The sequence below is a fragment of the Lissotriton helveticus genome, chromosome 6 (genome assembly GCF_964261635.1).
Source record: "Lissotriton helveticus chromosome 6, aLisHel1.1, whole genome shotgun sequence".
Lineage (NCBI taxonomy): Eukaryota > Metazoa > Chordata > Amphibia > Caudata > Salamandridae > Lissotriton > Lissotriton helveticus.
This window is the reverse complement of record NC_136067.1, coordinates 602,864,803-602,877,621: the sequence shown is the minus strand read 5'-3', so window position 1 is coordinate 602,877,621 and position 12,819 is coordinate 602,864,803. Positions and strand designations below refer to the sequence as shown.

The window sequence follows — 12,819 nt, the reverse complement described above, 5'->3', positions numbered from 1 at the left end:
AAACAATGGGCCACGTTTGTAAATGAAAGGTTCTGATATTATAATGGCAGAGCTGTGAGTCTCAGCTTAAGTGGAACCAAACCTGATGATGAGGAATGCAGGTTTTGGTGCAACAATGCAGACTTTTTAGGAGTTGGCGTGTGGAATCATTTGTGAATTCCCATTCAACACCATTGTAGCATGTGTAATTCTTCACCTGGCGCAACTGCACACAAGAAAATCATTTTACTTTGTTACAGATGTACTTTTATGCATTTTTTCTAGTCAGGAAATCCTCTTCTCACAGCCCAACCATAACGTCTTTGAGTTATCCCTGCGTATTGTCACTCTCTTAAGGAAACAACTCCTGTCAAACTCACAAATTTAAGTGTGTGCAGGCCTGTAAGCAGGAAACAACCTTCACAACGCAACTATTGCAACGCATTACATTGCATGTTGTTGCAACATAAAAGTTGTGCAGCAGTTGGTACAAGGTGTTGGATTTAATTCCAACACCTTCCCTACTGTTGCACACACTGGAGTTGGAATAGAAAATTATTCTATTCCAACATCCAGCTCCCCCCGACAGAAAGTCGGAATAAAGGTTTGCGTTGCAACAGCATGCGATGTAATGGCATGCGTTATAACATCACAGATTCGTAAGCAGGAAACAACCTTCACAACGCAACTATTGCAACACATCCCATTACATTGCATGTTGTTGCAACATAAAAGTTGTGCAGCAGTGGGTACAAGTTGTTGGATTTAATTCCAACACCTTCCCTACTGTTGCACACACTGGAGTTGGAATAGAAAATTATTCTATTCCAACTTCCAGCCCCCCCCCCGACAGAAAGTCGGAGCAAAGGTTTGCGTTGCAACAGCATGCGATGTAATGGCATGCGTTGTAACATCACAGATTCCTGTAAACTCCACTCTCTGCCCAAAGGAGAAGATATTCTCTCAGTTAATGTTACATTATAGACAATTGATAATAGTTGTAAGTACATCGATTTGATTGTGCAAGTGTTTTGTGAATTGCAAAAGCAACATACACTAATAAATGAAGTCGTTCCACGTATAAGATCGACTTAGTTACACCACCTGCAACTGCATTTGTGAATGGGCCACCTAAATAGCAGTTTTTGTTGTCTTTTGAAGTTCTTTTTTGCCAAGTCATCAATTTCAACAGTGCAAAGCTGGTAAAAGACATGAACATAAATGATTATATTTTTAAATTGAAGCTAGTGAAAAAGAGTAATAAAATACCACATTTATTTGCAGCTACAGTACATTTGTATTTGACCTAGATACATTTATCAAACATACTCTGGGATTAAGATATGGTCAATATAGGTTTTCAAGGTATGTCAGAAACTTTTGTTATGGGACGTGTTTGCACAAATGGTAACAAGCTTTTGGAATAGCAATGATAGCCATGTAACACAAATATCATAAATTGCAAGTAATATATAATGTCTATCATTGACAGCCAACTTTACATTGTCTTATATCACTTTACTTAATAGGAATACACTAAAGTGAATTGCCACGTGTTTATAATAGAAACACTACTATTTATTCCGCGTCTAAAAGTAAGTTAAGAAACATCAAATTTCGAATTTGAGCGTTGTTGAAAAGTGAATTATTAGTAGTGACAGATAGGCATTTACCACCGACTGTATGGCCACTAAAACACTATAGGGCTAAGTACAGGTCTTAGAAAATGATTCCCATGCTCAGCCCTTGGTAGCTTGGCTGCGAGCAGGCAGGTTTAACTTCAAAGATAGATATGTAAAGCATTTAAAATCACCAATTCAGTAAATAAGACAAAACACACAATAAAAATCCAACATCAATTTATAAAAATAGGAAATATTTTTATCTTTAAAATGACACCAAAATAAAAACATCCAATGTAGGAAACTGGAGATAGGAATTTTGAAAGATTTTGCACTATATAGCACATAGAAACCTATAGAGCCTATTGGGACATCTGGTCACTCTAGACCGGGTTAAAGTTTCAGGCCGACTGCGATAGATCCCTGCTTTACTACACCTAGCGGTAGTTCTCGGTCAAACTTTTTACCTGACTTAGAAACTTTTCTGGAGTTTTTCTTCCCAGGGTCCCTCGAAGTTCTTAGCCAGTCCGGCTTGCCTTGCGACTACCTCCCGGTCAAACTAGTGGAAGTCCGACTTCCAGAGCTTTCCAGCAGGACAAACAAGAAATCCAGGCCGGCACGCTGTTGAAAGTGGGCGGCATGACTCTTAAGGTTGGTCCCGGTCACCTTTTATATGTTCTGACTTAGAAACTTTTACTGAGCTTTTTCCTGCATGGTCCCTCAATGCTCTTCACCAGGCCAGATTCGGTGAGGGTTTGCCCGCTTGGATTTCAGCTCATTCGCGGTCAAACTCTGTAAGTCGGACCTCTGTAGCTTTTCAGCGGGACAAACCTAGACGGCAGGTCGGCTTGCGGTTTAGGGTTGCCGGCTTGACTAGGCCAGGTCGAGTCATTGCACTTATGGAGCTTTTTACAAAGTTGCTCCAAACGCCTGAAACGTCTTCATGAAGTTCCCCAAAGGGTACCAAAGTATTCAAAAATGACTCCAATAGTCTGAAAGCTCCAAGATAGTTCTTGAAACTTTGGGACTTCAGTTCCCATAATCCACTTGGACAAAGCCCTTACAAATCTACTGGTAGTACAGGCTGAGGATTCTTCTTGGTGATATTCCAGGTGAGCCCTGTTAACCTGTAGCTTGCAGGGAGTCCACTCTTCAATCTTCCTGAAGCAAGGTAGTCCACAGTGCTGTAGTTCTAGATTGTGCATGAGGTGCAGTCTTCGGAGTGCAGGGTCTGGTTGGTGGAAATCAAATTTCTCAGCATGGACCCTTCTTTTTTCTTTAATTTTAAGCAGCACATCTGAGAGGCTCTGCTCCTCTCAGATACTTATTCCAAGTTCTCTGGGTCAATCAGGAGGGCACCCCTGTCCAATGAGGTGCAGGTAAACACCACAGGGTATGACCACTTCATCCAATGTGTGGCACTATATTCTCCCAGAGAGCACCATGTCTCCAAAATTCATCATGGCTGATTTTATAGCAGAGAGACAAGGGCTGGCTAAGCCCTCCTTCACGATGGTCCATCTCCATACTGTCGCTCCTCCTTACATCTGTCCATTCCTTCCTTAATCTGGCCAACTGGCTGGGGGCAAGAGGGTAGAGGTGTACATGAAACTGGTTTCTCCATCCTGTTCCCTCCTTCCTTTGAAGAACATTATTTACTACCCCTCCCCATGGCATTCCAATGCACATTAATCTTCTCCCAGAAGGGATCCCTTTCCCCAGGGATCACTTATCACCCCTTCAAAGCAGCCTGGCCAATCCACGTAACTCTAACCAAAATGGAAAGACCACTGGAAGGCTGAATTTTGGCTTATAACATCTTGTCTGTACTTTTTAGGATACATTTAAAAATACCTTGTTGCTGGATTTATCAATACCATTCTAGGACGTCCTTGAATTATATTTTATATCATTTAATAACTTCTTGTCATGTTAAACTACGTGGCTGGGGATTTGCAATGGGGAAAAATGACTTGGGGGTACCTAATATGCCCAAATATTGTAGTTTATCAATTTTTAAGTGCCTCAAACACTAAAGTCGAGTTTGGGAACAATTTGCATTTTAAAAACAGCCCTGCAACAGAAGGCTGCTTTTAAACGGACTCCAGCCTTCAGCAGTGCACACATGCAAGCTGCCATAACCTATTATATACTAGGGACTTAAAGGTAGTTTCAATCCCCCTGCCTGAATATGTTCTAGGGCCTTCTAGGGAAGGTCATACCAATCATAGGAGTACCCAAACCCATAGTGTACCCTAGTCTATGTAGGTGTCTTCACACTATTCTGAGTGTCTTCATCATAGCAGTGACCCTGGGCCTGGTTAGGCAGAGCCCAGGGCCAGTCAGTCAGTTACCACCAGTACCAGTACGCAAAAATGTTGGGGGTGCCTAGGGCACAGGATAGCTTTGCAACAAGCGTTAAATACACATTTGGATTCATAATCCGATTGCATGCACATGACATACATGCATATCAAGTCTTACAAAACTAAATGATGTTATTTTGAGGAAGCAACAACTTTTCATGAAATTAGGATTCTTATATAACACAATGGCTTGGCGTACCTCATACATGCACCCCGAGTTGCATGTTCAGTTGACATTTCAGGGATCGTGAATTTGATGCAGAAAGAATAAATTGATGCTGAGCTATACGTGCAAGATTCGTACTGGATTGTAACAAACTGCAACATTGAAAACTAAATTTCACAGCTTTAAACATATATTTTGATAGCTGAACTTGAACTAGAGCGAAACAGTTGTTACACACGTTTCCCATCATCTATATATATATATAGGGAACAATAAGAACGGCATTACCCACTGGAGGGAAGAATTGAGGGGGAAGCGTCCTACAAATTCCAGCATGCTTTGAGTACTGGTCCCATTAGGGCGTCCACCAGAGGGCAAGTACTTGAAATCAAGCATGTTACTGAAGGGAGCGCTTTCTCATAGATGCCGGGGCTCACCTTGTAAGAAGGTCGTGATGACCGAAATGCGTCGGATTGCCCCTGCTGTAATGAAATAAATGATCTGTGATCATCATCGTTGTTATATACTAGCAGCCCGTCCCGACCTTGTCCGGGAGCAATCAGGCTTCCCCGACCCCCGCCTGCCCCGACATTGGCCAGCAGCCCGGGCCCCCGTCCGCCCTGTCCCCCAGCTGTCCCGACCCCCGCCTGCCCTGACATTGTCCTCCAGGGGCTTACCTCACACAATTATGCCAGAGGCCCAGTGTTGCAGTGGTGGCCAGCAGCAGCGCCTGAGGCACTGGGGACCTTTCTGGGTAAGTGGGGCTCTGGTGCTCTGTTTGCAGGGAGGCGAGGATGAGCAGAAGTTGCAGGGATAAGAGTAGGAGTTCACAGAGTATGGAGCGGCCGGCGGGAGTCTGGAGCTTGAGCACAATTATGCCAGAGGGTCCCCCGCCTGTCCCGACCCCCGCCTGCCCCGACATTGTCCCCTGGAGCCTTTTTGTTGTATCTCCCCGTCCCCCGACCCCAGCCTGCCCCGACATTGTCCCCCGGAGCCTTACCTCAGCCGCCGCTCCTCAGTTCAGTGCTCCTCGCCGCTCCGCTGCTGCTCACCGCCTGTGTGCCGCTCGTCAGTGCTCCTCCCCCGCGCCATGTCCGCCGCTCAGCCGCCGCTCCTCAGTTCAGTGCTCCTCGCCGGTCCGCTGCTGCTCACCGCCAGTGTGCCGCTCGTCAGTGCTCCTCCCCCACGCCATGTCCGCCGCTCCTCCTCGCGTTCCTGGACGCCGCTCCTCCTCGCGCTCCTGGATGACGTCAGCACGCAGGTCGCGGCCGGCGCTATTTCGAGGGGACTACTTTTTTTTAAATGTAATTTTTTTTAAATATAACGTATTTTTTAAATTTATATAGCCTATGTCCATCTGCACACCCTGAGGATTCCAACGATGTATCGGGTGTGTGGATTGGCGCTGTGGTTCCCGATTTTACCCGCCTCAAAGCCTCAAAGTTCTTCCTTTATAATAGTAGTATAGATATAATATATATATATATATATATTACGGTTTTCCGCGTCCCAATGCCAGCTTCTCGCAGCGCTGCAAGGATACCTCGGACACGGACCAGTTCTGTGCAACTCATTTATTGAAACAGAGTATGCCGCATGACGTTTCGGCTCCTCGGAGCTTTGCTCACATGACAACGTCCCATATTCACTTGCTCCTTTTTAAAGTGCCAGTGCTCCATTTCGTCATCACCATGTGACTAGTTTCAATAACAAACAGTGAAAAAAGATTTTTGTAGTTCGATGGGCTCACCAGTTATTCGACATTATATTGAAATATATGAATAAATCACATGAATACATTTCATCAATAAACAAGGAATAAATCATGTATCTTGGCACAGTTATTCAGAAGGGTTCGCAATACCGGTAAAATACCTTATAACCCATATCCATATAGTTCATCCAGTTCAACATCTTCATAAAATCTATATAAAGGAGTGTTTGGGATCACATTTAAATGTGGAATGTCCATCTTAAAATCACATATATCATAATCCTATAGGCAAGTCTAGATTCTAAAAACACAATTGTAACCATGTCAGTACTTGTGTCCAATTTAGTGCAAATATATGTTTAAAGTGCAAAAGACGCAATGTAAACAATAACATTTGAGTTATAAAGTGCAAGTGCCTGAAATATCGTGTGCAAATACGCTATGTAAACAATTGTAGACTTCTCAACATGGACATCCTTTTCAGGACTGCTGTCATAAGGTTTAGGCTAAGACTGCAATCTCATAACATCAATTATGTGATAGATGAGATGGAATTTAAATATACATCATTCGTTATTCGTGACCCTGACAGATCTAGATGTGATATTATATTCATGTCTGTCACTGATGACCTACCCTCCACAAAAATCGTGTCTCTTTTTAGATTTTTTGTGATATTTCGTGTGATTGTGATGATTAAAACCAAATATTATATTCCTTATGTCTTCTAATGCTGTGAGAGCACAATAACAACAGCATGCAAATAGACCCAAAGTGGTGTATATGTTACCTCACTGCAAAGTTTCTCGTGTAGCTCATGTACGCCTAAAGTTGAGTCATAATTAGGACCAATATGTAAGAGCAGGACTGAACGGAATGTCAGTATCCCATTCCTAATATACTCCAAATCAATACCCCAGCCGGGGCATGTATGTGTGTTTATCCGATATACAAAGAGAACAAGACTTAAATCGCAAATCCAAATAATCATTTTCACCAAATGGCCGGGCAGCCAGCCGGCTGTCCCTATACCTAACGAACTACCAGTACTACACAGTTCAAGAATAGTTCTCTGGAATCCAGCATTCAAGGCAGACAGGTGTATAAATCTTCAGTTGTGTTCAGGCCTCCTGGTGCCTTGGTATCAAGCTGTAATATATAGCGGGTTTCCAGCTTGCGGAGTTTATATATATATATATATATATATATATATATATATATATATATATATTTATGTAATTGTTTTTTTAACTTAAACTATACAACTATAATTTTTAATAATTCTAAAAATAACAATCCAATCCGTGAGTTTCGTGTTAAATGCATACAACTTTTTGTATTTGAGTTTCGAAGAAGTTGATATTTTTTAATCTACGAATTCTCGGAGATTCTAATCCAAACCTTTCCTCAGTCTGAATTGTATTCTAGAATAAGTGCATCATGTGGGTTTATAGTTTTGATATTGAGCGATGCTTAGTTTCCATGCACCTGTCCTAAATCTAGCAATTTGGGAATATATTGCTTTGTAACATAAAGAACATATTTTCAGAATATTTAACTATCAAACATGAGACAGACACATTGTTTGATGGCTGAAGGTGATTGTTGACGGTTGTTTGTTTTTCAGCTGCCGATGAACACTGTTGCTGGTGTGCATGCATTGCATTTGAAAGGATATGTGGAAGACCAGATTGTATTCTCTAACAGTGCCTCACTGGAATTCCAAAGCAAAGGCTGCTTTGTCTTCATCCAGACTGACAAGTCCAAGTATAAACCAGGACAAGAAGTGAAGATGCGAATCCTAACAGTGTTGTTGGATTTGAAACCATATGAAACGTCTTTAAATATACATATTCGGGTAGGTTGGAGGTAGAAATGGTCTATGTATTTATGCTCCTATTTGATTCAAAATTGTGTGTGATTAGTGTGTGACAATCTCTAGAAGTATGAAACCAAGCACCTGTATTTCATGAGGCGATGCACTCAATCTATTTCTTTTCCAGGATCCACGAGGAAATCTTATTGAGCAGTGGTTGGAAGAGCAAACTGATATGGGTGTTGTTTCCCAAACCTTTCAATTATCTGAACATCCTCCACTTGGCGATTGGTCCATACATGTACAAGTAAATGTACGTTTTAATACATTTTGTAAATGTTTTCGTAATTTGTACACAGTTTTATAAAACACAAAAAACATTTGGCTTTGCAATGGGTGAGTCAGTAGCAAGTCAATACAGTAGATGCATACAGTGCAAGCCCCTTTTTCACCCCAACGGAAACCCGGAAACAACCCACGCCTGGATGAGTCGCACACCAAAAACACTTATATATAAAATTTCCACCAGAACATTCTGTCTCTTGTCTTCAAATTGGTTATGTCCACCTGTCATTGTCCGCAATCAGTCTGAAGAACTCAAAACACAGCAAATCTTCATTCGAGTACCAAAGTTCATAACTTTGCTAATTAAATATGTTATACCATGCTATTTCACATGTTCTACCTTACTACGAGTGAAGCTATCTTCTATACTTAAATGAGAGATTGATGACTTGAGGATCCAGACCTCTACTATTAAACCATATTCCACAAGGGTAGAAAATATTATTTGAACATAGGGTAGGCAAATGTAGGGGTTGGTTAGCCTTGACTCCCAAAGAAACTTTTGCAGTTACAATTAAAGACCCGACAAATTTAGATGTTTGACCTTAATATTCTTCACTGTTTTCCTCATTCCGACTGGATTAATGCCCTTCCCAAAGCATCCCCATATCTAACAAGTAAATGCACATGTGTCCTGATTAGTCACATAAAGGTGCCACTTTACAAGATGGGTCCAATGCCTAATTGCCCAATTTCTCTATCTTTTAAAATTGACCGGGAGCTCATTATGGGCTATTTAAAAGAAAATCACTGAAGCCTATTACAAATTGCACCACTGTCAGACATGATTCCACCTGGGACTAGAAACAGTTATTTATTATTTTAACTATATATAATCATAGAGGTTGATAGTCCGTGTCAATTCATTTGCCTTGTTAAACCTCTCGACCATCAACTGCTCACTGATGTACTCTGATCGATGTATATTATACCCTAAAGGAATGGTGCGAGTCGCTAAGTGATTTAATTTTATTACACATTTTGGCATGAAGTTCCAACTTCAACATATAATCTGTCAGTAAATCACAATTACTTTGATTTGCTGGATCTGTACAGTTACCAAAAACTAGAGGATAGTTTGCCCCCTTTGACTCCTCGCATGATCTATGACTGGCCATAGTACTGAAAACTTTGAACATCTGTAAATATGATGAATGCCATGTTGATCACAGTGCCAGTGCCAATGGTTTAGAATGAGGCAGGGCTTGTCCCTGTACTAAACAAGTCCAATCTGGAAGCCAGTTTATTCTCTTCCTGTGGCCCAATCTTTCAGGTGCTCTTTCTTTAAAAACTGACATACTATGTGTTCTGGGCTACATTAAAAAAAATGAAGCCTATGACAAATTGCATCTTTGTCAGATCTGATACCACCTGGATATGGTAGAAATTAGTAGTGGTTTTGACATTTGCTAATCATATATGCTGATAGTCCGTATCGCTGCATTTGTGTAAAGCTTTCCTCAGCTAGCTGCTCACTGATATATATACTTCACAAAGTAAGTAACCAAAACCTTTCAGTATTCTCTATGTACTTTCGTAATGAAAAAAGTGTAGGTGCAGTGCTAATCTTTTTGAGTCATGTAGCAGACATCTAAAGATAACTGCTGTTTGAGAGTACTATACTAGGGATCAGTGCGAACTTCAATTTCTGACTGACTCTGTAACTTCTCTCAGGTGTTTGTAAAATCCTTTGAGTATTCAATCTTCATGTATGCTAGTGATGAACAAATCTTCCTCATGCTGGAGTGGGATCTAAATGCCTCTACTGCAACGTTCTCTATTGTAGAAGATTGCATTTGATGACTGGATGTGCCATTATCACTTGAAACTGGATGGAAATAAAATTAACTTACATCATTTTCATTCAGTAGCATTGCGATCCCAGATCTTTGGCTAGGTCCCGCTTTAAATTCAGCTCGGACATCGATTTACAGATGTAATCAGAATGCCAGGTCAGTTTTCAAACTCTAGGATACTTTTCTAGACATGATTTCTTTACAGTTGCTGTATTTTTTGAGATTTTATCAAGAAGTCTAGGTTTTAAATGCCCTGTTTTCGTTTAGGATGCACTGATGCAATGCATCTTACTTGTGACTTCTTAGAGTACAGATCATGAAGTTTCAGTGTATCTGAAGTACATTAGCTTGTAACAACTTTGCAGATTCTTGAGCATCCTGTGTGCGCTCTTCTGGGAAAGAATAGCTGCTCTGTCATGGAACTTAGCAGAAGCTGAAGCAATGTCAGCCTACATTGAACCTTTGTGTTAAGTGGGGGAAATGCATATATTACTTTGCCTAACATCAAAAGAAGTCGTTCATACCCCTCGGGGAATAGAGTATAGCTTTATTTGATATTTTTGTAGATTTTTAAGAGCATTCATTTTGCATAGCTCGAGAAGAAAATAGTCATTTGTAATGCATATTGAACTAATAATTTACTGTTGTGGTCATCTATAAACTAGCCAGACAGTGCCACCTTGAGGCAGACTGTCACTGGTGTGGATTTTGACAATTAAGTGCCTGTGCCGAGCACCGGAACCACTGGCTCAAATTAAGCACTGTGCCCATCCTGCATGAAGCTTGGGCTTGGTAATTGTCCTGATGTTCTGATTGATAATTTTACCTGCAGATCCCCGATCCTTTAGATTATTCCCAGGTGCCAGACTGGATATGGATGATTTTCTCAGCATAGGCACTTACCAGTGGTAGATGCAAAAAGAACAATTGATGGACAGAATGCTGCAAAATGTCAAACATTCATCCCAGAACAGAGATCTGGGCCTAAATCCATTGTTTTTTGCTCCCCACGCCATTCCAGTTCAGACCCATCCATATGCAAACCAGTCTTGACCCTGTTCCACATGCAACATTCCAACCCAAACTGCCAGGTCAGGTCCTCCCTGGACTGGAAACTAGCATCCTGGGACCGGTTGGGGCATCAATCACCCTCTCATCAGCAAGGCTCGCTGGACTCCAGTGGCATGGAGAGCACGGGATCCACGTCTGGGCATACCCATTCCACTCGGGTGACAAATGCAGAAAGAATAATTGAGGGGCAGAATGCTCCACAATGTTAAACATTCACCCCATCACATAGATCTGCGCCTAAATCCATTGTTTGTATGTCATTCTTGACCCTCTGCACTTTGGGAACAGTCCAGCACAAACTGCAGATTCGCCACCTTTAGATTAACCCCAGGTGCCAGACTGGATGTGGATGATTTCTCTGCATAGGCGCTTCCCACTGGTAAATGGCATCATGTGGTTCTGCCTCCACTCTGCTCTGCCACAGAAGACTGCTGGAGCCACATATAATCCCCTCCTAAGCATGCTTACATCAGTTCCTTTCTTTATGCCTTTGTATGTGAATACAGTCAACTCCCAACTTTTCCTCTTCAATTAATTAGTTATTTCTTGAAAGTTTGCTCCAGTATGCAATGATTAACAACAATATTTAGTTCTTATTGACATTTATACTGTTGGTATGTGACTTTGACCTTATGTGTTAGACGATTTCAAATTATCATTAATACTCTGTTCTCCTTTTTTCCCCAGAAACAAAATCACTATCAAACATTTACAGTGATGGAATATGGCAAGTTTTTACCGATTTACAATTTTTTTAATGATTTCAAAATTCTAAAGATAGGCATTTGTGAAGAATTGAACTTCAATGTAGTACCACGAAAAATTACAATTAAGTATGAATTTATTGCTGGTTGACAATATTGTGTATTACAGTATTCTGTTACTCCATATCAATCAAACATTCGTCTAAAACTAGGTAAAACCATTTACAGACAGACAAAAAATAAATAAATACAACACGGGGTAAAGTGTGTAGATAGTCTTGAAAGTAGTCAGGCTCCTTGACCATAAATATTGTTTTTTAACAAGGAGTAGATGCTGATAATTGTTGCTTGCTTGGTGACGTTCTTATATGGATTCTCATATATTTCATCTGCATTACAAACAAACTTCTATAGTAATCTAATTGTAAAATCACCACATGGGAGGTAAATGGAAGTGAGAGGGGTTCTTTCTACCTAGATGAAAAAGGACTGCTCAAAATATGTTGGTCCTCTGAAGAATTACATCTATTGGAGACCCTGAAAAGAGGTAGGGTATTAAGGACACTGAACCCACAAAGAGGAAGGTGGAAGGGAGACACGGGCATGGACACTGTGAGAGTGCCACGCATGCCGTTTCACCACAAGCTCTACCACGCATATGCCTTAACCATGCATATGCCTTAACCACACACAAGCGTGGTTAAGGCAGTGCACGGTCTAAAAGCTTGGGTGGGCGATCCCAGGAGCAGGAAGGTTCGAGAGAGGTTGCGGTGAGGTAAGTGGGGCTGGGTTTACTTGGGGGTGGGTTAGTTTTTTAGGACTTGGGGGATCAGGGTAGTGTTTAGGGCTCAGAGGGGTCAGGGTAGTGTTTAGGCCTCGGGGTGTCTGGGTAGTGTTTAGGGCTCAGAGGGCGTCTTGTAGTGTTTAGGGGTTGGGGTAGTGATTATGGCTGGGGGGGTGGAGATTGTGTTTAGGGTTCAGGGCGGGGAGATTGGAGTGGGATCTTTACCACACATCCCTTTACAAGTCATGCCTTTCACTCAAAATCACATGGTAATGGCATGCATGGTAAAGGCATGCTTGGTAAAGGCAATCTTGGTAAAGGAATGCGTTGTTTATACACGTTTGTTGTTGGGGCCGCATAGTAGAGGCACGCATGGTTTAGCCATGTGTGCCTCTGTTATACAACCACATTGAAAAGCATGTTCGAGATTTCTCTTTGACCTTAACTAGGTGTGCA

At 41.6% G+C, this 12,819-nt stretch overlaps 1 protein-coding gene across 1 annotated transcript in view; it reads left to right on the top strand.

The window, feature by feature from the left end:
- LOC144762794 (CD109 antigen-like) overlaps nucleotides 1-12,819 on the top strand; it is a 771,981-nt gene that overhangs the window by 124,039 nt on the left and 635,123 nt on the right. The window contains exons 4-6 of the mRNA XM_078648064.1: nucleotides 7,475-7,705; nucleotides 7,851-7,976; nucleotides 11,563-11,602. Coding sequence (XP_078504190.1) covers nucleotides 7,475-7,705; nucleotides 7,851-7,976; nucleotides 11,563-11,602 — 397 coding nt within the window. The remainder of the gene's footprint in view (nucleotides 1-7,474; nucleotides 7,706-7,850; nucleotides 7,977-11,562; nucleotides 11,603-12,819) is intronic.